This window comes from Myzus persicae, unplaced genomic scaffold, assembly GCF_001856785.1.
Source record: "Myzus persicae strain clone G006 unplaced genomic scaffold, MPER_G0061.0, whole genome shotgun sequence".
Taxonomy (NCBI): domain Eukaryota; kingdom Metazoa; phylum Arthropoda; class Insecta; order Hemiptera; family Aphididae; genus Myzus; species Myzus persicae.
Window position 1 is genome coordinate 47,026 of NW_019104208.1, and position 27,685 is coordinate 74,710.

The 27,685-nt window shown below is 29.6% G+C and overlaps 2 protein-coding genes and 2 long non-coding RNA genes across 6 annotated transcripts; 2 read left to right on the forward strand and 2 right to left on the reverse strand.

Annotated features, from left to right (window-relative positions):
• Positions 1-303: 303 nt before the first annotated feature.
• On the reverse strand, positions 304-9,244 carry LOC111040002. Of its 2 annotated transcripts, XM_022323689.1 has the most exons (3): positions 8,719-9,244; positions 3,724-3,922; positions 304-657 (listed from the first exon to the last, which is right to left on the reverse strand). In XM_022323689.1, the coding sequence occupies exons 2-3, from the start codon at positions 3,885-3,887 to the stop codon at positions 408-410; spliced, it is 414 nt and encodes a 137-aa protein (XP_022179381.1). In that variant the 5' UTR covers positions 3,888-3,922; positions 8,719-9,244; the 3' UTR covers positions 304-407. The 2 variants fall into 2 exon arrangements, 1 of the variants encoding a protein (XP_022179381.1); XR_002605162.1 differs by lacking the exon at positions 3,724-3,922 and having other exon boundaries at positions 553-657.
• Positions 5,295-15,555, forward strand: LOC111040003. 2 transcript variants are annotated; one of them, XR_002605164.1, is made up of 4 exons: positions 5,295-5,594; positions 6,053-6,203; positions 14,354-14,604; positions 14,670-15,555. It is a non-coding gene; the product is annotated as an uncharacterized LOC111040003 (long non-coding RNA). The 2 variants fall into 2 exon arrangements; XR_002605163.1 differs by having other exon boundaries at positions 14,354-15,555.
• A 4,034-nt stretch (positions 15,556-19,589) lies between these two features.
• LOC111039994 (ubiquitin-conjugating enzyme E2 R2) lies at positions 19,590-27,112 on the reverse strand. The gene is made up of 5 exons (XM_022323682.1): positions 26,084-27,112; positions 24,420-24,506; positions 21,850-21,947; positions 21,576-21,710; positions 19,590-21,500 (listed from the first exon to the last, which is right to left on the reverse strand). The coding sequence occupies exons 1-5, from the start codon at positions 26,261-26,263 to the stop codon at positions 21,272-21,274; spliced, it is 729 nt and encodes a 242-aa protein (XP_022179374.1). The 5' UTR covers positions 26,264-27,112; the 3' UTR covers positions 19,590-21,271.
• Positions 27,026-27,372, forward strand: LOC111039995. Its single transcript, XR_002605159.1, has 2 exons — positions 27,026-27,137; positions 27,198-27,372. It is a non-coding gene; the product is annotated as an uncharacterized LOC111039995 (long non-coding RNA).
• The last annotated feature ends 313 nt before the right edge of the window (positions 27,373-27,685 follow it).

The following is a 27,685-nucleotide window of genomic DNA, read 5'->3' on the forward strand; positions in this document are numbered from 1 at the left end:
AATACACCGGGGGTGAAGGCCCAACGCCCCCCTCACTGCCACTTCAAGTTTAACATAAAGTGTGAAGTATACAAAAAATGTATATTTTAGCATGTTGTAAATGTATTAGCGATTAATGATGATTCGTTTATTATAATTATAGATCGGATTTTCGTGCATCTAACTACACCTAAGAAAACTTGTAATTTAAATGTGCAAAAACAAATTTTTATTAGTAATTAATAATCATGTAACCCGTTTTACATTATAGGTAGGTACTTCAAATTATATTTTTTATGAGTAAAATTTAACTAAATAAATAAATAAATTTTACTCTGTTATATTTTAAATATTGAAGTGCATTGACAGACAATTTTGAAATTATTTAAGTGACATAAAATTCATAAAATATTGATTGTTCCAATAATTCAACACCACAAATCTTCGACGGTCAGGTAAACGGATCGCTTGTGACAGTCTCTTTGTCCAAACGTCTTGGCCGGACTTTTAGTTTTGGCTAAGTAGTATCTATTGGGTGGCGGCGCGCGACTCTCAATCTGCTCTGGGCGCCTAAGTTGAATGGTCGATTGCACAGTCTGTCCATACTTATAGGTGCCGGTTGCGGGTAAAGAATAGGTATTCGGTGCCGGTACTGCCTCGGATACAACTTTAAAACGCCTGAATTGTGAATTTATGTCGAGTGAGCACAAATACATATTATAATACTTTAATTAATATTTAATAATATTCAATATTGTTAGTAATGTTATTTTATTGCGTCATTACTGTCACACTGATAACAACACCTTGTATCTGAATTTTAAGGCCGCCAATATTAAAGTACCAAACTGCTATTTGGATATGATTAGACGAAAAATATTTATAAAACCCTTTTTTCTTTTTTCGCCCTTTATACTCTCAATTTTCTGGTGTCGGCGGACAGCCACCAGGCACCAATAACAATATATTTGGACCCTATATAGGTAGTGTTCATTCCACTTTTAAAAATTATATTATAATGCTTTCAATTTCTATTTCAATTATTTCATCAAATATTTTGTCTCAGGTAGGAATCTATTTGGATAATTATAGTTTGGAAGTTTGGAATTTTTCCAATATATAAAAGAAGTTAATCGTCTGAAGACATCTGAAATTACACTCATTAGCACCGGAATTAGGTTGGACCATAATTGTATTATGATACAAACGTATACGTATTTTATGTCATTATACGCTGTGTTTCCTAGCGATTATGGAAGTATGGAACAATGATATTAAATTTCGAAAAAACAAAAAAACGTGTTTCTTTATTTTTAACAGGACATTTTTTTTAACAATTTGTTGTACCAACAGCGAAATCAATTTAATTTTTCATATGATAACAACTATTTTTTTAATGGATTCTGGTAAAGCCTTTTTTTCTGAAAATGTTGATAGTCAAATCATACATTTTGGTTCACTAGTTAATTATTAACTATGTACTATGGTACTATGGTCCTTTAAAGTTTAATAAATGCATTAATACTTTTAATTTAAATAATTGGTATGAATTTAATTTAAAAGTGCTTAATATATTTTTTTTTTATTTAATTCCAACTATATTTTTATATGTATATACTAAAATCGGTAATGTAATGAGACGGGTATAGCTGTAAATTGCGTCCCATTTTAAATTTTTTATGTAAATTACGGCCAATAGGTATACATTTTGTACATACGTAAATTGCGGCCTAGGTGTAATTGTATATATATGTGCCTACCTAAATATATTATTTTTTTTTGCAATTTACCGACTCCAAATGAGACTCTGTAAACAATTTTGGGATAAAAATCATAATAAGTATTATTATTATAATCGTAATTAATTAATTATTTTACATTTATTCAATCATAGTCACGTTTCTTACTATAGCAAAAATGTGTGAAAAAATCTTTGATATGTGGGCATGTGGCTATTGGCTAAGTAGGTAATAATGGTATATTAGTATTAGATTATTATTACGTCGTATAGTATTTATTAATATTGGAAATCTATAATCTCATATTAAAAGTATTTATGCAGTTATGCCTAATTTAGGTGCCAACCAATATTGATATTATCTATTTATTTAAATAGGTATCTCAGGTACAAAATATTGTTTATTTTAAATCATATGATTATTGATTATTAAATAATTCTTGTTATCTAACTTAGGATAACTTCCAGATGGATTAGGAATTGCCAAACAGTGTTTGGCGTACATTAAAAAACCAAAAATATAAATCATTTAAAATTATTAACAATGTTCAAGATTTAGGTGATAAAGATAAACAGTTAGAATTCACTGGAATAATTTGAGAAAAATAATAGATGGTGTAGATATAATAAAACATATTGATTTTGCTGTAGGTACAACTGCGTGTTAAAAAAAGTTGAAATTGTTATAAAAAATTTCTTGTTAAAAATAAAGAAACGCGTCTTTTTTTGTCCTTTCATAATCCCATATCATCGATCCATAATCGTTAAAAAAAAACCTCACACGTGCAATGACACAAGATACACCCGGCAGTGGCGTATTTATATGCAGGCACTATAGGCACGTGCCTACAGCGGCAAATTTTGAGGGGCGGCATATTTTTCAAGGGATTTTTTTTTTCGATAATGATGGCATTGTATATTGACTTGGTAAGACTTATTAAATCGTTTTCTGTTGTAATATACTCTAATAACTACATCAGCCTACAAGATTATTTTAAATTATTGAAAACAATGGAATTGGTTTAAAATAGAATTCGAATTTATTATTTTTATAGTTTCTTACAGCCGCGTGCCGTCTATTTTGAATATTCACGCCGCGGCGGCGCGGCCAGTGAACGTCTACAGTACATATTTATAACAATTGACAATAATAGTATAATCCAATTTTTTCAACTTGAAAAAAAGACACCAGTCCTACAAAACGTTTTGTGATTTATTCGAAGTACTACTAAAAATTACATCTTTAAATTCTTTGAAAATAGTTCAGTCCGCTGAGAAATTACAAAAAATGTACCCGAATGATTTGGATAATACTTTTTCGTCAGAATGCTTACATTTGCAATCTTATTTACTGAATAGTAATATGGATATTGACATCGATAGTTTAACTCCAATCACACTGTGTCAGTATTTGAGAGAAAAATCTTTACATATTGAAATATTTCCAAATGTTGACACTGCATGTCTGCATTAAGAATTTTCGTAAATGTACCAGTGTCCAATTGTACTACCGAGAGATCGTTTTCATGCCTCAAACGTGTAAAAAACTACTTGAGGTCCACTCAAACTGATGAGAAGTTAAACAGCTTAGCATTATTCTCGATAGAAAATGAAAAGTTACAAGAATTAAATTGCGAGGATTTAATTGGCGCATTTGCAAAAACCAAATGTTGACGTAAACCGATCGTTTAATAAATAATTTAGTATGTAAAACATTTAGAATGTATATAAATATAAACATTTTGTAATTCCTTTTTTTTTCTAATATTTTTCAACTTTAATTATTATTATGTTTTTGTATTTAAAATATAATTAAAATTTTTTTTGCATACCTACCTAATTAAATTTTATTTTACCATAATTAAGGGCAGCAATTTTCCACAGGCCTACAAACGGTAAATATATAAATACGCCTCTGACACCCGGTATAAGTAGCTCTAACGATCCCATTTAAAAACTGATTTTCATAGCTACATAGGTTCTCCAGATGGCGGTTTCACACTTACGGTGCTATCGTACAGACGAGTGCTGTTTTTTTTGACCGCCGATATACGTCTGACAATGGCAGCGTGTACGTGTTCGGACTAGGATAACCGTCGTCGATACGGCCAAATTGCAGCGTGCGACTTTTGAAAGACGCTTTCGGTGCTTTGGGTCGTACCGAGTCCATTTTTGGATAGTAAGTGTTCGGTGCCGGCAAGTGTTCTTCGATATCAAAAGAAAATACAATATGAGTTCATGTACCTATAATTAATTATTACTAGCTAAGTTATTCAGCCTAGCCCGTCTGTAGGTTTTTGTGTTATAACTTTTTTTTCATCAGTTTATATTACAATTTACAGATAGTCAGATAGAGATTGTCTTTAGATCAGTATCATTATTATAAGTTTTATCATCGTTGGTGTTATTTATATTTTATCAACCCCCTTGTTTTATTAATAAAAAGAGGAATTTCTGGATAGGTAGGTACACGGAAAGGAAAATTTGGTTATAGTAAACAGTTGGATTATTTTTTGTTGGCGTAACGATTTATTTAGTTGTATCAAACAATGTGTTAAGTTGAGAGATTGTGAGTACTAAAATTAATTAGTTAAAAGAATATGGTTGTACCATCTTATTATATAGTAATTTCAACTATAGTTAATAGTATCTTAGGTTTAACTTTAACCACATCAAATGGTTGGTGTACAAATATTGAATAGTTACACTAACTATAATCAATGTTAAAATAATTTGAATGGTTTAATATTGTTATATCAGCTATACAATTTAGTATAAGTACTATATAGTATATACATTTAATTTTACAATACATAAATGGTTGTATCAACACTTAAATTATGTTATCATAAATATATTAGTATGATTGGAAACTGGAAATAGATAAAAATAACCTGTTATATTCTCGGGAAAACCTATTATCGGCGGTACCGGCACACCCCGTACCCCTCTTACTGCGTCGTTTTAATAGTGCTCTCTCTCACACAGTTATGATTTTCAAGAAGAAAAATTCGAAACGTATTGATACGAAATAGCTACGTACCACCTCGTATCGGAGTCCGATACGAGTCGGTACGTATCGCTTGTATATAGCACGTGTAACATCTTGAACGCTCGAAATTGACCCGATACGTACCGATACACTCCAAATTCTTTCTTGAAAATCTTGAGTCACAAAATAACTATACAGGAAAGAAACAAGATTTTCAAGAAGAAAAATTCGATACGTATCGATACGGAATAGTTACGTACCACCTCGTATCAAAGTCCGATACGGCCATACGGGTCGGTACGTATCGCTTGTATACTGCACATGTAACATCTTGAAAGCTCAAAATTGACCCGATACGTACCGATACACTCCAAATTCTTTTTTGAAAATCTTGAAACACTATGAAATTCAAGATTTTCAAGAAGAAAAATTCGATACGTATCGATACGTACCACCTCGTATCGAAGTCCGAGTCCGATACGTATCGATACGTACCACCTCGTATCGAAGTCCGAGTCCGATACGATACGGGTCGGCACGTATCGCTTGTATACTGCACGTGTAACTTCTTGAACGCTCAAAATTGCCTCGATACGTATCGATACACTCCAAATTCTTCCTTGAAAATCTTGATTGTTACCGTACGTCCGCGTGGTTCATTTAATTTCGTTCGTCGAAGATCATTAAATTCATTGTATCGATTGCTTAAGTCGACAACTCCGTTTGATTATTATTAATTTTGGTTTACTGTATAGTGCGTTTTATGCCATGTTCTAATATTGTGTTGCGTTTATTAAAATATTTAATGTAAAATGTCTGACAATTTTGTTTTAAATATTTTAAATGAATTGAAAGTTCCGGATTTCCTTATTGAAGAATTCCAAAGTAAGTTTTAATATTTATAGTTTTTATGCATAATAACATGTATTGTTTCATATCTGTTCGTTGTGTTTATTAAAATAAATGAAACTATTTTAATGGGTACCTACCTGTCTATTATATTTATATTGAGGTTTGAGACAAATCTCATAAAAAATGTTATGTTTTAATTGTTGTACAAGGTATATTTCTTTGGCAATCGGATTATTCAGCCATGTTCTAAAATACAATATTTTCATAATTTCATTCATTAAATAGTTCAAAATGGTTCTTATCAACTCTTGAATAAATGGTTATTACCCCTGTTATTACTTTTAAAGAACATTTTATATTCAACATACAGGTTCCTATTGTATAAATTATACAATAGGTTTTGTACAATTTTTATGTAAGGTTACTTTTTAGTTACAATTTTATTGTAAGATGTGTTTGAGTTATCATTATTTATATTTGATAATTTTTAGAACAAGGAATCGACGAAGAAGCCTTCAAAGGTTTAACCGATTAATGGTACATGAATTGGTTCCGCTCATAGGATTCCGTATCAAGATATTCAAAAAGATTGAAGAGTTAAAATCGTTTAACCCTATAAATTCTTCGTTTTTAAAATTGGTGGTAAGTTTTCATGAACAATTAAATTGTAAATTACGGTAAAATCTTAATAAATTGAAAACATTGATAAGTTTAAATTAATTACCTAACATTCCTTCACGAGTAAGGGAACATACTGTACCTTTAGTACCTAAGTCAAAAAAATTATATTTCCCTTGAATTTCAACTTATTGAGGTTTCACCACATTAATATATTATTATGATACATACATTTTAAACTAAATTGGATATTAGGAAGGTAGGTATAATTAAATATTATCTATATTATGTACCTACTTATAGATATTTTTGATTTTCAAATGTATGAAAGGAAATTTTATTATTAAATTAATAACTAATAACTATCCTTTAGGTTTTAAATAGTATATTTTTGTCCCTTGGTTATAGTCCTTGTAAAATTGAGACATCAGTGATGCAAATCATCCAATAATGTTAGCTTTCATTTTTGGAAATCATTTTTCAATTTTAAGATAATTTGTCCTACAATATAATATTATCTACTACCTATCACTTTGTATTTGTTGATACTTTTTAGTTTTTGGTTTATAATTTTATTTCCTACAGGATTCTGAAACAAGGACTGTAGAGTATAATGTGTTTGATAGTGGTAATTTGCAACAGGTTCAGAACATTTTGAGTAATGATGAATTAGAATGTATGTTATATTTTGTTTTGATCTGTAACCACCAGATTGTAATACAATAATTAATTATAAAAGTATATATTTCATTACATATCGGTAGATACTGACTAAACTTTGTGACAAGGAAGTGATAAAGAAGCTATCATTGAATCATTTATGGAAAGTTTAGGCCATGATAATATTGCAGGAAGCTCAACCAATATTGCATGGAATGAGCAAAATCAATGTATTTAAAAAAAAAATAGTTAATTCAGTTGTATGTGTTGATTTCAATTATTTATTTAACTTTAATTTATTATGACATTTTTCAGTAGCAGTTTTAATTATGAGTGTAAACTAGGTACAATCAAAGTAGATGAAAAATAATATTAATTTTAGTAACATTAAAAAAGTGACTTGTAATATAATTAATATAAATTAATTGTCACTCATAATTTTGAGTAATGCAGTAAACATAACAGCCAGTTTGCCTTATAAAATTTAGTATTTGCCCAATACAACCAAAAAACTGTGGATGAATTTATATAACTATATGTAACTGTAACTAATAACTTATTTGTAGTTACTAAAATATATTGTTGGGATAGCTAAATACGCCTTAATGTAATTTTCGTGTAACATAAGAATATGGTTAATAATTCAAATTTATAGTTATCCTAATCATTTTTGTTGTTATCTAAATCATTATTATTATTATTTTTTGTTTGTGGTCAGAACAACAAAAGAACTAGGTATGGTAGAATTACAATAAGTACCTATAGGTATTGTGATTATAACTGATGATTGTTGTGTTATATCAACACAATATGTATTGTTGTTACATCAATATCGCTTTAACAATATTAATTTAGTATTTATTACATAGTATTAAGATTGTCCCTAATGCTACGAGAGAATATTGTTAAGGCAACTATATAAATGGTTGTAACAACTTTAAATTTTTTCAGTGTACTATTCTGAAAAGTTAAAAGGTCTTTCGACATTGTATTGTAACATTATTACGTTACAGTGATAAATATGACAACATTTGTCTAAATACGAATATTTTTCAAATGATTTAATGCTAGAAATTCATAAAAAAATTTGATATTTCAATATAAGATTTGAAAATTTATACAAGATTCTTCGTACATTTTTATAATAGCAGTTGTAAAATAGGTATTAAAGATACGTAGGCAAGATTTTTTTTATAAGCATTTAAAAAAAGTTAAAATGTTGACAAAATAAATCAAAATTTTAAAATTCTTTTCTAGTTAAAAATTTATAAAACGTTAAATTTTCATGGCTAAAGATTGGAAAATTAAAACAAGGTTTTATGTAGGGATAAAGTTAATTCTGTAACCAAAAAAATGTAAAATATATTATATTTTCACATTTTTTTTTATATATTTTAAGCCCTAATATTTGTACGAAATTAGATATTTAATTGAAGATAACGATTTTAATTATTTATAGTTACTATATAAATATATAATATACTTTATAAAAATTATTTGTAGGTTATTGAATATGTTATACTGTTATAGTACATTATTTTAATTAATACGTACAATAACAAATCCAATACTACTATTTTTTTAGTTAACCTACTGTAGTACTGTTCCTATTACTAATGTCTAATAGAACCTAATTTTTATAATAACAATAATGTTATTCAAATATATACTTATTTTGGATTTAAATTTAAGTATTTAACACACCCAAAGACCCTCCACTCTCTAGACACGTACTGTACAGCAGAGCGGTCGTACCTTGTACTAGTCCACCTTTAATTTAGCCCCAATTATTTTAAAAAGCAGAGAAAATTTTTATACGCATAATATAGGTAATTTATTATCTCTCGTAATTAATTTACATTATCATATTTTTATTTACCTTGTGGCAACGGCCTCCTTCTGCCTAACCCGAAGTCCGGCTGGTAGAGTCTTCCAAAACGGGTCTGATCCCTTAGGTTGTACAACAGTCCATGACCGTGGCCAGGGCTATTGACGCGTTTCCGTCCAATCGTCGTAGACGGAAGACGACGTTTAGTCAGAGTGTGCTTGACGAAGCCTATAGTCGCGGGTATTGTATAATAATTGGGCGCCGGTCCTGCAGTGCGAAAATTGTTGTTTTATCATATCATAAAATATACCTAGTAAATAGGTGGAGGACATAAAATATATCTTTTGGAATAGGTACCTAAATTTATTTATTAGTTTATTGCAATTTTATAACTTGAACCATTATATATGTGATATTATACTCATAATTATTTTAGTTAACATTGAAGTGATAGCCAGGTACTTAGAAGAAATGTAAAATTTGTTTGTTTTATCCGATAACAAAATTTAAGGGAGATTAAAATCTTGTCCCCCTCTCCGTATTGACCTTGAGTAGATATAATTGGTACAATAGTCGATAGAGCGATATTCAATAGGTAGATAATAAACTTTAATCCTTCTCAGTTAATTAGTTATTTACAGGTAGGTACATATAACACTTAATTAATAACAATATTATAAGACAATATACTTTATAATACGAGTATATGAGTCAACCATTAAGAAGTTGCAAAAAGCACCTACGGCTATATGTACTAGGTAGGTACTGTTCTAGTTGGTTGGCTCCATGATGAAGAGTGAAGACGTATTATAATTTATACTACCTCAGCTTATCCATTATGCAAAAATCGATATATTTCATGGTTATACAGTAAATTGTTAATTGATCATTTCTTCCAATTTCCACTGTACAAATCTTAAGTTTTGAAAGATTCTATTTAGTTTATACCTAATTCAAATATGCATATGCCATGGCCATATGGAGTGTATAGTTTTGTTGTAATTATTATTTGTTTTTTTAAAGCACCTACTCATCCACTGTCCATATACGCAATTTGGGGGTGCTCATTTCTTAGCAACATACCATTTTTATTCTACTACACTATAGTAGACTACAAAATAATACATCTACAATATAATGTTACATTGTTACCTCCTTCCATGATTGATAATTATATATATATTGTATACGACAATATATATTTATCTGAAATTCTGAATTGTTACAATGGCACGTATGTAGGTAATACCTATATACCTTCCTCACGAAATACTATTTATTTTGACTAAAACGATCTGGTTCAATATTTTATTTATATTTTAAATCTACTAATTAATTATATTATTGCAGCTTATACATTATATCCATAGTAACCACCATGTAGGCTGTTGCAAGATATATAAATATATAGGTAACGTTAAACAATTTTTTATTTATTTAGCCATAGGTATGCGTATACCCATTAATATTTACAATTTAGCACCCATTTATCTACACAAAAAATAATACCGTATGGCACGTATAAGCATAAAAGAGACTAGAAGAACTAGCAATGGGTAATACGGGTCAGTGGGTCACCTCGTTATCCGATAAACCATTGCAGTGCGTATAAAATTATGCATACCATAAAAAAGGGTTAAGAATGATATAAAAAATATATTCTTATCAGAGCGATATTATCAAAAATCCTAAAGACGTTTTTCGCGTTCAAATGTGTGCAATTAGTTTTAGTTCATTTATCTAAATAAAAAAGGTTCAATTACTCCCCAGGGTAAGAACCACTAGGAGGAATACCGATCATTTGATTATTTGAATTAAAAAAAAAAAATTTTAATTATTATGTTTTAAAAATCTGAGACATTATTGACATACATCTGTAATAATGCAGTCAATATGTTCATGCATCCAAGTATTTCAGTATTATAACATCGTATCCCGGGTTGCATGCTTGCACGAACAATCACTAAACATTTAACGAATAAATAGTGAGTTAATGTTACATTAAACATGATTCAGTGGCCCATGATTAGTCCATTAAATTAATGAATTTTTCATACAACCCTGCAATACACCCTGAGATATTACAATTCTGGCTTATAGGTGATAATACTTCCCCCTATCTCCCATATCCTGAATTTTAGGGAGGAAAAAAATATTTTAATCAAATTTTAACAAATTTGGTCAAAACCATGAATTCAAGAACCAACATTTTGAAAATTAATTTATAGACAAAAATGCATACAACTTTCAATTTTAATATCAACCTAAGATTTGAAAATGTATTAGGTACCATCTTCATTTTAACATGAATTTATTTTTTAGTTGTGGGGGGGAGGGTAATGGGTAAAATGCATTTCATTACCCCTCTCCCCAAAAATACTTAGGTACCTACATGAACAAATTAAACGTTGTAATTTGAAATTAATGTACAACATGACAAATTTGTGTTGAGAGCAGAAACAATTTGTGTTGTTTAAACTTAAAATTTTAGTATTAAAGAGAATTAAAAAATGCTCACTTTTAAAAATTTAAATTTCGAAAAACCAACGTACACACCCATATTTTAATGTCATACATTCGTGATGGGTACCATGTACCATTGTCTTTGCACATAATCTACTTATCTTTATCTACGCTCTATATAGGCAATACGCATTCGTCGAACGAAATGTCAAAATCGTGTACAAATGTACAATCGATTATCATAGGTACATCTTACTGCTGCAGTACTGCACTAGGCAGATGGCCATCATCGTAATATTATTAAAATTAAATCAAATTAATTGTGCTCACCGATGACGAATGACAAAGTTGTATTAAGAAATTGTATTTAGTAACCTCCTCACCGTCTACTAAGTGCGTATGCCTTAGTTGTGCCAAAAATAATGCACAAAGAGACTACGATTCTCATTTATAAAAATAATAATATAGGTTTCGTTTATTATTCTTCGCCAATTGTTGTGAATACTTAAATCACGGTTCCTCGATCGGTTGATGGTGAAGTCGCAGGCCGCAGTTACACTGCCACTTCATAGCTTGTACAAATTACCTATACGGCTATACGTATATAGCCATATAGGTATAGGTATTATATTATTATTACAATAAATTATGCAATATGCACTCTATTATAATTTGTATTTGATAGTGTACGTATTGGCATATTTAGGACTTTGATTTGGAGCGAGTAAGGATAGGTAATAGGTATGTATATTTATCTAGTATTTTAAATTTCTAATATTTTTAAAAACATTCATCTTGAAGAATATTATGAAATATAATATAGGTATAATATATGTAACGTAAAAATTTCTTTTTTCATTCATTTTTATTTTTAAATATTTCAAAAAATTTGATGTTAAGCTTATAATTTTATAAATTATTCATATCATTTACAAATTATCTATTGTCATGGTTTATTTAAATATTTTTATTTTTATTTTAGAATGTACAAGCTAAGTCTTTTTGTACAAGTATTCTATTCCGTTTATGCTTATTAATTTTTGTATTACATTATACTATCTTCCCATCGGTCAACAAGTACATTTGTGAGTAGACTTAATATCAAGTATAAATAATACAAATAACTGTGACACGATGAGTAAGATCAAAATATATAACTGTATATCACATGAATTATTAACACAAATAAATTAAGTCGAAAACAATTTAACTTTCAACATCTTTGGCTTGCTTGGTTATAGTTGTATATTTGGATTTTGAATGCGTTGGGGTCTTGTGGACGTTTGTGTTTTTTCAATAATTATAATATTATATAATTATACATAATATTATTCCCTCCCCCCAAACATCAAAAAAACTGTTGGCAAGATTTGTTTTCAAAACTAGTTGTAAATGAAAAAACTATTCGTCATAAATCATAAAATAAAACATTCGGTAGTACCTGTGTTTTTATTCGGTATACTCGAATAGTTTTTGCATACAAAATTATTCAGTCACATAAAATATTCGACAGTTTAGGTTTTCTAACGAATACTATTCTATAATTTATTGGTCGAGCCACGGTAATCATAGTATATTGTATATCTATATGTATAAAAATTGGAGCCATAAATGTATAACAACTCATCAATTGAGAACGGCCGAGCCGATTTGGCTCAAATTTTGTTTTAATTGTTCGTAATTGTCAGGAGAAGGTTTTGACGAAAACAATTTATGGAAAAACCCTTTTTTTAAAAATGTTTTTGATGATTTATGTTTTGAGTACCGGAATGTTTTTTCGAATTGAAAAAGCTGCAGCAAGCTTTAGCTTATAAAATTGTTCATATGACATAATTAGTCGTTAAAATGGGGCCGCCGGCCAACACCAAAAAAATGGATCAACATGGAGAAATATGTCGTGTATTGAATATTAGGCATTAATATTATGTTTCACTATATAAAGTAAAGTTTAAATTTTGTAAAGTGATGATTTTCGTATCGTTTTTATTTCGTTCAATTTTATTTATGGCCGTAATATTCTCTTTACATAGAACGCAATAGTCGATAGTAGAGATAAAATGTATGTTTTATTTATATGAAATATGATTATTCGATTATTACGACTTCATTTTCTATTTTCCGTTGTTGGCGTTACCAGAAAAACTACTCGGGTACAATTTTAGTTTATTTTATTTCATTTTACCAATCTAACAAGACCCAATCTTGGATGGTTTAGATTCACAATTGGACCCGATAGGTCCGACCCGGGGAGTTGCTCAAACAGGGATTTTAAGATTTACGAAGAAAATATTTGTTTATATACGGTTGCTATTGGTTATAGGAGAAATATAAATATATTTAGTAGAAATGGTTATTTTTTTTTTTTGTTTATTGGTTGCCTGCAGTGGTTCATCGAGCAGATCAGGTATAAGCATGCATACAATTGAATTTTCGCACATTGCCTACTAAGGTGACCATGAGTTGCGCTTATAGCCGCTCATCGGCGTGTCCGGAATCAAAATAAATATAAAACATATTATTTCAATAATACACAGCAGGTAGGCATAATATACTGCTCGCATTATCACCATCGAGTCTGATATAGAGTTGGCATTTTTAACGGGCAACAAAGTGCACGAGATCAGCTTGTATTTTATAATTAAAAAAGTACATTATAGTTAAGGGTGAATGAAACATTGAAAATATTGAATAATTGATTTGATTCTAGGTACAGTGTGAACAAATATCTCTACTTAGTAGTAAAATCTCACAAAGTCACATAATATTATAATATTTATAAATTATAATAGGTACAGCCGTACAGGTCATTATTTCTTAATGAGAATTCAGTAGAAACCTTTATGATTCTTACAAACAAACATAGGAAGTACCTCTAAAAACAATTGATAAGTGACTCCTGAAAACATTTGTTCGTCCAAGTAAAGTGTTTTAAGACCTAATTTTATTTTTCAGAGCTAATGTACCTCGTGTATTTGGGACCACGATACCACTTATTGTATATACTGCTACAGTCTAGCTAATAGGTATGCTACGGCGCCATTTCGAGACTCATTTCTCACTGTGAATATGAAATTGGCCGAGTTATTTTATCATTTTTTATATTGATAAATGAATCATAAAATGTTGGCATATAGCGCACCCATTATACTATAGTATATAGAGCCTTATATAAAATAGGTATTATAGTCTCCATAAATAGCTACTGAACGTTATATTATAATAGTTTTTAGGCACACTTGTTCGCGACCTACCTCTATGCAAATGGTGTAAAATATGATCAAACGGATACAAGCCGCAAGGTCTCGGAACTCGGAAGTCCTGCGGCGATGACGCAGCATTCGAACGCAAGGGAAATAACAAAACTAAAATCATTGGTAAATATGGAAAATCGCGTCATCGAAATGATACTATATGGCATTGCGCGTGACCACTAACATTTATATTTGTCTAATGACGTGCTCCGTAGACAGGCAGGTATTCTTGCAGTATAGTATACGGTAGTATAGGTAAGTATATGATGCAGTATATAATCTTTTCAGACGACTTTCCCGGGGACGCGCCAAACATGGATCGATCCAGCAGTAGCAGCTATACATTCGAAAATCCCATTTAGGTAACGTCAATGTAATTATATTATTCACCCGTATAGATACCCACGGGGTATAGGTTTAGTCATCATCAATATAGTACCCATTATACCTACCAATAGCCTATAGGTCAGTATTACTATAGTTATTATTATAGGCACCTATTTGTAGACGCTTTGAATTTTTAGCATCGTTCTTACCCCTGCAGGCAGTATATACTACTTGTATAATTAATAATTATTATATAATACATATACCTATATCAATATTCAATACACGTATCAATGTATCATTGATATTCGGGAGCTATTTTATGCATATTTTGTCATTGTCCGTCTTCGCGCAATTGCTCAAATTTGCACCTATCGTTACTTCGCACATTTCGGATTCTATAAGATAATTGTATGCATTGGTTTTAAAATTAAGCTTTTTTGTTGAGTGAGACCGTCATCACTTTTTAGAGCAGTACAAGTGATGCTTAAATCTTCAACTATTTGAGTGTGATTACGGGATTGGTAGCAGTGGATGATGGTTTTAATTATTAGTGTACTTTATTTTGCAATGGCGTAGCCATGAGCTTGTTTTTTGGATCCTCGGGGAGGCTGAGATTTAACTATAGGATCACTATTATTCCATAATACGTTTGGTATGCTGATGCTGGGGTCGTGGCCTTATAATATTTTACTTTTGCAGCAATATTCATAAAAAATTACAATTTTAATACGGAAGCTTACCGATTGTACTTACAATTACCTTTTCATATACCTACCAGTTGCGCCCGGTCTTTCATCTGGGTCGATAGACCAATTGCGCTTGATAATTCATTTTATTCAATAGTAGCACGTCATGTAACAATATTTTTATTGGAATAAAATTAACATGAACATTAATAATACAAATATAATTACAATTAAATGAATCACTATTATAATATTATTTTATATTATACAGTATATTTTTTGTGTATAATTATTAAACATTATTCATAATAATATAATAAATATAAATAAATAGTTTTTTTTCAGATTGAATAAAAGCGATTTGTTCGTCAATTTTAATAACTGTTATACAATGAACGTTAATAATGGTTAGCAGTTTAATATATTTATAATTTACCTAATAAACATAAACATACTTTAAGTATATGCAGCGCAATGAATAGGTATACCTATTGTTCTAAAATATAAAAAGCGCAATAGGTGTACTGAACCTAATATTACTAATTTTGTTTTAGCCACAACTGGTTCATGCTTTTTAATACATAATATGGCCAGATATATGTTCTTCGTTATAAGTACGCCCAAAGAATTGGTGTTTCCTAATTGCCGACAAAGTGACAAAAAACATGTGTGTCGCGGACAAAATCTAAAAAGGTAACATACGAATTTCAGGCACAAATATAAGATACTAATTGCGGTCAAATTTCCAATTATTATCTTCGATACCTATAAGATATAACGATTGTGGACGTTGGGAAATTACTGTTTGATATTGACGATGTACATAATATATTATATCCCGGTATATATAAATTACTGTTGACATTATCGGACTAATTAGTTATCAGCAGTAAGATTGTGCTGGTGCTTATGAGACGGCTGGCAAAAAATATGTTTAATCAGTTTAACGACAACCTTACTCGTTCGCTAGTTGCTTAATATCTGTCGTCTTTTTATTGGTCTATTTTTTGTATAAAAATGTATACTGAAAAACTTAAAGAGTTACGTGTGATTGACGGATTTGAGTTTCGTTTTCATCGTATAATGAAAAATGAAATTCAACGGTGGGTGTGTACAAATAAAAGATGTAACGCATTTTTAAAATTTAATACACGTGGTGTTGAAATAGAAAATAATTTTGAACATGATAACCACGCGGCCGATGAGAAACGATCAGTTGTGTGGCAGAAGTTAAACAATATAATACCTAATGACAAGGCGTCAAGCGCAAAGCGGTAGAGCAGCTATGTGAACGTCCCAGCAAAATTATATACGTTCTGAGATTATACAGAGGATTTAAATATATTAGACACAATAAGGATATAAATTTAATCCGAAAAAATATTCACACTGCTCGTATGAGTAAGTATCCAATATTACCTAAAACACTTTTAGAATTTTATGCAATAGTTCTCGACGTAGCAGATCAATTACACACCAAAGGTGCTGAAAAATGGATTATTGACATTGACAACAATAAAAAAGTTGTATGCTTCTCTACGATTAAAAATTAAAAATTTTTTCAAAAGTGTGATGCTGTTTTAATGGATGGTACTTTTTCAAGCTGTCCATCTCTATACTTAATCAATTATTCGTGGTTCATATGGACACTTAAGTAGTATTTACGACTTAAGTACCATTATTTTTTGTTTGTTGGCGGGCAAATCAGTTAGGTATACTGATTATTGTACAGCACTCGAGTTTTTGAAACAACGTTCACCAATACTACCTATCAACCACTTTTCATAATGATTTTGAACAATCTATCCACTCAGCTATTCGTTTAGTATGGCCAATGAGCAAAATAAAAAGATTTCAGACAAGCTTGGTGAAGAAAAATACAGTAATTAGGCATAGTTAAAGTATGAGGGCGAAAAGGGGAACTTTTAAAAAATATTTTTCGGTCACCTAACGAAGTAGATAACTGCTTTTCAGATGACATGTCAATACACTGCCAGTTGACTGTACAGCTATACACGATTTTACAGATTATGTTTTTTTGAGCTATATAAATACAGATTCTGCATTGTTTCCTCCAGAAATATGGGCAGAATTTTCTTCTTATATTTCACGAACCACAAATGCCTGTGAAAGTTTTCATGCTAAACTTAATGGTATGATTTAATGATAATTAACTAATTTACCTTTATACTTGTATTATTTTATACTATAGGTATTGTTTTTAAACATAAAAAAAAAATCTTCAATTGAATACATTATTTTTGCTTAGTCAAAAATTTGCCTTATTTATATGATCGTGGTTTTTATTTATCACAATGAAAATTTATCTTGTTATCTAAATAGCAACAATATAATTGTAAAATTAACATAGATTTTTTTTCAGTGATGGGACTCAATTTATAGCGAAATGCCCGATAGGCAGCGGCCCATAGGTACGTACTTAAGAGTTACCAGGGCCGCGACTGCACTTCGCTCACCATTGTAATACATAGTAGGTAGGTAGGTAACTTGGTGTTTAATAACGACTAGTTTCAGATCGTTTTTTCTCATGGGTTTCTCGTATTTGTTCTCATAGATGACAAACATACAAAGCAAGATAGCAACAGACAATAATCAATTGTATATTACTATAAGTTATAACAGAAACCGAATAATAAGTAGGTTTAAAAAATAAAAATACCTTATAACCAAGAAAAGGGGTTTTAGCAAGAACATGTTTTTTTCGCAGCGGCCTAATGGAATTTCAGTCAATTATATCCACGATTTATATCAATCTGATGAAAATGGTTCCAACTTTACTGATCAATGTACATTGTATTCTTTGGTCAAAGATAAACTTACAATTACGCAATCTATTATACTTTGTGGATAGGTATATACGATATTCGATAAAAGAGTGTAATATATGCAGGGATCGACTTCTTGATTGTATGTGGGTACTTAACGGAAGAGTTTATCCGGGTGTATAGGTAGCAAAAACAAAATACCTATAGGTACTTCAAGTCTTACAAAAAAAATAAAGTATTTAAAACTCTTCAGGCAATAAGTAAAATTGAATGGCGTGTCGGACGAGAGTCATTCAGGTATTTCAGACCCTAACCTTTCAATTTTCTTATAAATCAGCAGAACTTATTTCTATGTTATGAGGTACGTTAATTATACAGGGCATTTTGTACTATATAATTTGATGTAACTATCAAAATATACGCATCTGATTTTTGTGTTGAAGTATTAAAATTTTCGGTCAAGTACCTACATAGAAAAAATAAAAATAAATTCTTAATTTTATTGTTTTTACGCTAATAAAATTAAAATCTAAAATAGAAAACATATAAACTTAAACGAATAAGTATTTGATTTTATACACAAATACTTCGAAAAAGTCTTTAAATTATGTATTTGAGGAGGTAATTAAAAGTATTTGAATACTTTTACTCAAGTAACTACTTTACTAGACTGGCGACCAAGGCGAGGCTGACACTGAGTGTTACTGACTAATATGAGATATAGTAGTAAATTATTACCGTATTTTACATTTAGGAGGGGTATTTTAATTTATTTAATAACAAGTAAGATAGATATAAGGTACCTAATGCATGACAATTCAGCTACCCCTCAACCTGCGATAGTCACCAATCAGAATCGTTCAGCCTTATATCCGTTTATAGGCAGATACAATAATAATGCAGTTTTCAATTAGGTACTTTTATGTTGTTATGTAATTCATGTAAAATTATATCTAATTATTTTGATTAATATATTGACTACTCTTGTTCAGGATGTATGGGAATGTTTATTATCATTGTTTTTGTATAAATATTTTCAGTAAAAAAAAAAGATTAAAGCCATTATGAAACCCAAACTTTTCTCATTTAAAGAGGCCCGATATGTTCCATATAGACTCAACAGTCAACACTTATGAAATAGAATCATAATACATAACTAATAAATCACCTAACTATAGAAATAACATAATATAGATATGCAAGTATAATTACAACAATATATAACAAACTTTGTACTTTTTATCTCTTCTTAGACAAATGTGCAATATAAATATTGCAATAATTATGAAGATAAAAGTTTATCTCCTCACCAATAGTTAGGTTCACCTAATTTCAAATACTAAATATTTTGTTAAATGTAAGTGCTGGGGAACATTAATATGCATGTTAAAAACAAAAACAAGATATTATTACAAAAGATACATTTTACTATATTATATAATACATTCACACATTAGATTTCAGAAGTCGTGTTTACATGGTATTAATTATTTTTGTTAACAGTAATTTTTTTTTTAAGCGTTGGCGTTTATCTTACGTACAAAAAAGTAGGATAATTCTCTACTTATAAATAATGTTATATGGTTGATCCGTACAGTTTTAATAACGAAAATCATACAAATAATTTAATATCAAACATAAAAAATATTTATATGTTTATGTGTACCTATATAATATATATTATATGTATTTTAATATCCATTGTTGTATATCACGGGGTCCTGTGAAGGTCTATATTTTACATATGCATTCTACCAATACATCATTAGCTATTAAAGACAACATTTTTATGTCATTGCCTATCTTGAACTGACAAAATATAATTTGAAACAGTTATATAAAACGTATAGGGTTGATTAAAGTTATTTTTCTCTTTTGAAGCCTGTATATCAATTACAGCAATCACAGGTTTTATTATTAGAATGATACATATTGTGAAATTTAATATGTATATTGCGTTAGACCAAATTACACAAGAAACATTGTTGTGTTAATTACACAACATAAATAAAACCACCAACTAAATAATATAGTCTAATAAAATACAATTTTAAAATTAATCTCTTAATCAACTATCTGAACTTATACAACTCATAATATTTGTTTCATTTTTAAGTAGGTATTTGCACCAAAACACGTATAAACATATATTCTTAATACATTTTACACGTTAATAAAATATAACATACAATAGTCTGACTGATTAAAAAAAATGTGCAATGATTATTAGCCGTGTCTTTATAAATATAATACCCTAATAACAAATATGAATATTGTAGATCAATAGTGAACAAATTAAAGACGACATCATTATAATTTATAAATACATACATTGGTAGGTATACTATTTTTTGTTTTATAATTCTAAACAAAAATGTTTATAGTACCAAAATAGACAAATTAAAAAAAAAAATGAATTTATAATGAAAGGTTTATTTCATGTTATGAGCTCATTTTATTCTTTTTGTTATCACATATATAAGACATAAGTATTAAAAACAATAATAAACATTAAATTCAATTTACTATCTACAAGAGTGTAGCAATACCACAATATTTAAATTTGACAAACAACATTTTCAGTCATTTTAGCTGCCTACAAGGGATAAAAAAATCAGAAATAATTAAAGAAACAAAACGATTAAAGTAGGTTTAAGTTTATATATGATGGGATGAACAAGAAGAAATTATAAACTATGTCAATAGATATTACATTATTATTAATAATTTTTTTTTAGTAGTAGTAATTTATCAAAAATTATACAGTTTAGTTAAAATTTGGAAGAAGCAAAAAAATATGTATATAAATATATACTTATGTATGTATATGTATATGTAAGTAATTTATGTATACAGAGATATATGAAAGCCTACTGTGTATAAGTGACTGTAGGATATCAGAGCAGTGTCACATATTGTTATCTTAATATTTAAGATCACATGCAAAGAGACCATTGACCCCAAAACAGAACATAAATCAATGGCTTAAATTATTTTGTCCAACACAGACAAATGTTCAATAGCAATTATTATGTCTGTTTATTAAATATTGTTTAATGTTTTGTAAATGCCTAATAGTTGTTTGGTTTCACGATTCACCATTGCCACTATCAGTAGCATCATCCTGATACTCTTCTTCGGAGTTTGCATCAGACTCGACATCTAAGTCGTAGTCTTCTACATAAAAATCACTGTCCATAGCAGCAGCGGCAGCTGAAGAACGAGCAACATGGCTCACTTTACAATAATCTTCTAGTGTTAGTGGAACCACAACTCCATCTCTATCAGCCTCTAATCGGCCGCTTACAACTTGTTTTCTGAAATAATCAGACAAAATTAACATGGCAACTAATAGCGTATTTATAATAAAATGTTTCAATTAATAAACTTACTTAATTATATTTTCATATTCTTTATCTTTTCCTTTGGAATCTTTCCACCGTCTGTACATGATGGAAGCATCTACATTAGCAGGACTGAATGTATTTGGTTCATTTAGTAAAGAAATTACAGATAGTAATACTGTCCTATAGATATAAAACAAAATAATGTGTAAATAATAATGTCGATACATTTAAAAACACTGTTATTGGTTATTTTTTTTTTTAACAGAAATAGTGAAAGCGTGACATCAATCAATAAATTGCATATTGTAGTGTTAGTTACCTGACACTTTGGGTAGGATTCCATCTTTCGCATGGTAACTCTCCAGACTGAGGATCATCTATTGGCGGGTGAAGAATTGAAATACATAAATCACCATTCTGAAAAAAACCATATCATACGTGATGAAATAAAATATTTTATTATTTAAAAACCCATTAACCTTGACCTAGATATATACGGAACATAAATAAGAAACCAAATCACTATGTATGTAATAATAATTTTTTAGAAGGGAGTAACAAAAATTGTTACATGCATTTTAAAACAATAATAGTATATCAATTGAAATGTGAGCGAGTTGTTAAAACTATAGAAATTAACTATAGAACTACAGAGGCTAATTTTCTAGTTAATGATTTGTTCGAAAAACTTTATTTTTTCTTGAGAAAGTGTAGAATTTTACGCTTTCTTTGTTAATTTTTTTGTACATAGATTTTTAAGTTACTGTTAGTACAATTCCTAGATCCTAGTTTTATGAAAACAAATATCTACCAAACAATTAAAACACTAAATCATTTATCTCAGCCTTTAAATTAAATGTATCCATCTATAATACTTATGTAGTTTTTGTTGTTGATAAATAAATTATTATTAGAACATAATTAACATTCAATATTGGTCAATAGATAACAAAAATAAAATTATGTTCAACACAATTATGTTGGAATACCCATATTAATATAAACTAATAATGTATTAAGTTATTTTATTAAATTTTAACCTTCTATCTCTATAATAACAATAATGATCACAACATATAGAATCATACACAATTTATATGGATAATATTATTGCTCAGTACTCAATGTGACCTTCTTTAAAAACGAATAAATACTGAACTTACTTGGGGCCATAAACAAAATCCTACTTATCATTTTAATATGATTACCTTGATGTTACAACTAAACAGGTATTTTCATAACACATTGTGGTATCTCAAGTAGTAATAGGCTCAATAGAACCAATTTGTTCTTTAAAAGGACAAGAACTTGGCAGTGACCTCCTAGGTTAGTGTGACTTTCCTTATATTTGTCCCTGATATACAGAGTATTACAACGAAATATCAGTATAACATCTAATATTTTTTTTTAACAATTATCAGCCATTTTAGTAGAAAATTAATATTTATTATTTAATACAACAATTAATATTACATAATATGGATTATTTTTGCCACCATATTATATTTAATTATTACTTTATTATAATAATTGTAAAACATGTACAATATCAATACCTACATTTACATTTGTTAAGATGTTAAGGTATTATTTTAAGGATGCCAAGTTTAATTCTATATAGTAAAAATTTTTTCCAATACATTTATATTTAAATACTTTTTAAAGGTTTGGTTTAGGTATTGATTTATAATTGTGCATGTAAATTTTAGTACACTGCACAAATCTGCACAATTTCTAAATTATAATTATAATATTTTATTATTTAACTATTATCTTGCTGTTGTATCAAATAATTAATCTGATACCTCAAATTATTTCCAGTCTGGTAAACATGCAAATGAATATTCATATTAATATCTTGTATTTTATGCTTTTAAAATCAGATTTTTTTTTTCATATACCTATATAAGTTTTTATCTTAAAAAAAAGTAAAAATAAAAGATCAACAAGATTTTAAACACATTCATACTATAGTTACCTAAACTAAATAAATAAACTCTTTAAAACATTTAAGTTTTTAGTAAACTAGACAATTCATAATAACTTTCTAAAATTGAAAAAAAATTATATAACTCTATACACTCATACTTTTGATAACATCACAGTAGGTTTAATCTTTAATTGCGATATACAATACAAGGTACAAAATTAAAACAACACTTTGTTGTACCTATTTTTTTTTATTAATATTCAACTAAAAGTCGACTCAGTATAGTTGAGCAAGCTTTGTATTAAAATGAGTGATAACTGATTTGACTAATATTATAAACCCAGATTATTAAAACCATTTTTTTCACAAATCATCTATAAGTAAGAGTTAATAAAAATATAACTACCCATCAACATTTAAATTACGTAGGGAATTCCAAAATTTTTAAAGTATCTAGGTAATTAAAAAGAAATTCAGATAAGTATCAAATAATATAACTAAAATATTTGACATACATTTAGCGGTTCAAAAAAAAATTACATGGTACCTAGATTTATTTTTATCAAATTAAAACCTAAAACTTTTTCATACTTAGCCTGATAAGTTTGAATTATTATTTGAATATTCTTAACTTCATATATTATGTAACTTAAAATGAAGCATCAGCAATTATTTGTCTATATGTTCATTGTTATTTCCGTTAACCATACATGTCACTTAACAAATTTACATGTTGCATAATAAATACAGTTTTGAACTAGTTAATAATTAGTTCAAATTGACCTTTTATTAAATTGTAATACGTACATATTCAAACATATTATATATCTGATCTCTGCCGTTAAATTTGTATTTTAAATAAATACTAACCAGCTTATTTAATAATTAATTTTATTTGTTGCTTATTATTATACTTATTTTAAAATTATAAATATTAACGTCAAATATAAGCAACATACCTCATATACATTAGGATGCCATACTTTTGTCAGAAATCTTATGGTTGGTGGTGAATATGGATAGTCTGCAGGAAACTTCATATGAGCCTATAAAACAATACATTTCATTGATTAATTTTACTCAAAATAAAATAATGCTACAATATAAATTATAAAAATAACTTTTAGATAGGTAGAATTCACTTGTTGAGTAAAAATGATGACTTAAAATATTTAACTAGGTAAGTAAATCTACAAATCAGAGTCTAGGTATATGTAGAATGTATATTTTGAATACTGAAAATACTTAGACAATTTAACAGAAAAAAAGAGGTATTCAATACACAAAAATTTGTATGCAATTTTTGGTAACCTTCTTTTTTAAATTTTATAAAAGTTGTGAAAAATAATGTGTAATTTGATATTTTACAAATTAATTTAAACCACGTCTTTAAATTGTATCCATGATTAGCAGGGCCAAATTAAAGGGGGGCAGAGGTTCTCCCTGGTACTAGATTTAAGTCGCATATGTAATTGGCTTTTTTTACCCTTTTTATTTAATTAAATTTAATATTGTGCTTTGACTAATAGTTAATGGTAGTAATAGGTACCTACATATTATTTTTCTTATGGCTCATAATAATGTGTATGAGACTTTAGATATGAGCTAGAGATAATGGCAAAAATATCAAACAATAGGAGTATGGGCCAGAAAATAGCAGGCAGGTGAAAATTATTATCAAAAGGCACAAAATTTCTTAATCTGGCTCTGATGATGATGAAGAGCCATGACTCACAGATTAAAAAGAAACTGGAATTATGACTTCTTACTCTGACAAAATAAATACACAAATTTATTCCTTTCTTTACGCCTAAATAATATAATTACTTCTACCTAGGATATTATCAATGAGTGGGTTGACTTCTTGTATCAAGCGATTCATGTAATGAATGTACATGTATTTTGATATCATAATATAAATTACAAATTTTACTAGATTGTTTTTCTTCTTTACAATAAAACAAAAATATAAAAGTTGATGTGTTATAAATATTATAAATAGGTAGGTACCTACACAGATATATTATTTCTTTACCCAAAATGTTTGAAATTGTATGTTTGGCTTTTAATTTTTATTTAGCGCCTACGACCTACTTATACTAATTTCAAGTTAAGTGTAATAATTTACATATACAACAGATTAATACATTGATTAAAATGATAGTAACATTTAAAACTGTAAGTGCATTTAACTATTAAAGTTAATTATAGGTACCTACCTAAGATATGCAAGTACCTACACAAAGGATTTAATCACAAATTTATGTTTGTCCACTAAGTAAAGGCAAACAATAGTGATTGAAATGTTTTAGTCCTAATGACTGCTATTTATTTTATATTTAATCAAGGAATACATTAAAAATAATAATACAATAATATTATGCTTAATTTCAAATGACATGTTGTGGTAGGTAAGTAAGTCTGGTCTTTTAAGTATCTGTCCATGTGTGGTGATGTGTGGTGAACTGTAATTCATTTGAATTTGACAAAATACACTTAAAACAATCTATTATCAGTGACCTACATAAACGCAAATTCCATTAGATTTGTTCAAAATGAATCAAACGGGAAATATCTATGCCTAATCAAAACCCAAAAGGATAGAAAAGACAAAAACAGGCACCTTGAAATATCCTCCTTGGTAAAGCGTTTCTGGTGGTCCGAATATGGCCACTTCCCACTCTCGTAGGTTATCCTCGATTAGCTTTACCCTGAATCCCTCGACGGGTTCATCCTGAAGACTCTTGTACTCGTGCGCTAGGGCTCTGTGGGCGCTCGACGACAGTATCTGATTGATAGCCATAAATAATGTGTCGTCACGACGATCAGTGTGTTTGTAGTATATTATTGTTGTAAATTTAAATCGATAAGGATTTTGGAGAAAAAAAAATCGAAAAATAGTCTTTCACAAAAGGCGCATAACTACGACGATGTGGCGGAGATGTTCTTCTTCAAACGACCAAAGTGAGCACACTGCGCATTATTTTCTTTATTGTTACGATCGTTGTTAAGTTAAACGAAACGACGAGGAGGCACACAAAATGACGACGACGGTGCACAGCAGCAATACAATGTATTATTATTATTGGACGGCCGTGTGCGTGCGCGTACGATGTTTGTGCGACGCGTATTATGCGGTTGTGTTGGATATAATATTTTTTTATTCGTCCGACGAAATAAAACGACGCGGCGGCGGTCCGAAAGTTGTTGCTTGTGCGTAATAATAGTAATAACAACAACAATAACGATAATAATATGTTTTTTATAAAATATATAATATTATAATTACTATTGCACGAATATAACAACAATAATATGTATGTGTGCGACTTGTGAATCGCGAGTGCGATCGTGTCTCAGTACGGAAGGCTGTAGAGCTGGTACCGTGGTGGTGGCGAACAGAGAGCGGCGGGAGTGCGTAAAAAATAGCAAAAACTAACGAAAAAAAAAAAACAATAACAAAGATAACGGGACGACGACGACTTTGAACGAGGAGGAAACGCGGCGCAGATCGTCGACGGCGGCTTCAGAGTCGTCGCGCGTGTAGTGCCTTGTGCGTGTTACGGATCGCGACGGTATCGGAACGGCCGAGACGGCATCGGACACCGGAGTAGTGACGGGAAGGTGAGAGATCGAAAACGGGGAAAAAAAAAACGTTTTACTCGACGGAACGATCAGTACGATACTATATATTGCATACATATAAATTTTGTATTGTTATTATCATATTTTATCAGCACACTACAGAGGAGGAGTGAAGTCTGAGGAGTGAGGACTACGACCGCCACGCGGCGTGTCGGGGGCGGGAGGGACACAATGGAACAAGGTTGCCAGGCAGCCGAGAACAGCTGAGCCGACGTGTTGGTCGACTTGTCATGTGCGCCGTGCGGAAAGACGATAGTGTATTTGCAGCGTAGACGTAATATGAATACGTCTGTGGTTTGCGGCCACGGCCATAATATTTATAATAGCCGTGTTCTATGTACGTACCGTATCAGATCTTCCGAGTTCCGACAGTCTGTCGTCCGGTATTCACTTTTCTGGTATCTGGTATCTGGTTCAGTTTCAGTCGCTTCGCTTGACTGCCCACATGTTGTGCGGTGTCCACGGTGCTCCGACTGCTCCGTCGCCTGTTTAGTGTTTTGTTAGATAGTTTTATTATGGTGTGTCGACGGGTTTGCGGGAAAGTGTTTTAATATTTTATGTACAATACGATACCTCAAGA

Excerpts from the sequence above, each read along its gene's own strand:
- LOC111040002 (XM_022323689.1), bottom strand. The coding sequence starts at position 3,887 with ATGGACTCGGTACGACCCAAAGCACCGAAAGCGTCTTTCAAAAGTCGC. Across the intron at positions 658-3,723 it reads CTCGTCTGTACGATAGCACC|GCGTTTTAAAGTTGTATCCG; the intron begins GTAAGTGTGAAA and ends TTCACAATTCAG.
- LOC111039994 (XM_022323682.1), bottom strand. The coding sequence starts at position 26,263 with ATGGCTATCAATCAGATACTGTCGTCGAGCGCCCACAGAGCCCTAGCG. Across the intron at positions 21,948-24,419 it reads GGCATCCTAATGTATATGAG|AATGGTGATTTATGTATTTC; the intron begins GTATGTTGCTTA and ends GGTTTTTTTCAG. Across the intron at positions 21,501-21,575 it reads GAATATGAAAATATAATTAA|AAAACAAGTTGTAAGCGGCC; the intron begins GTAAGTTTATTA and ends TGATTATTTCAG.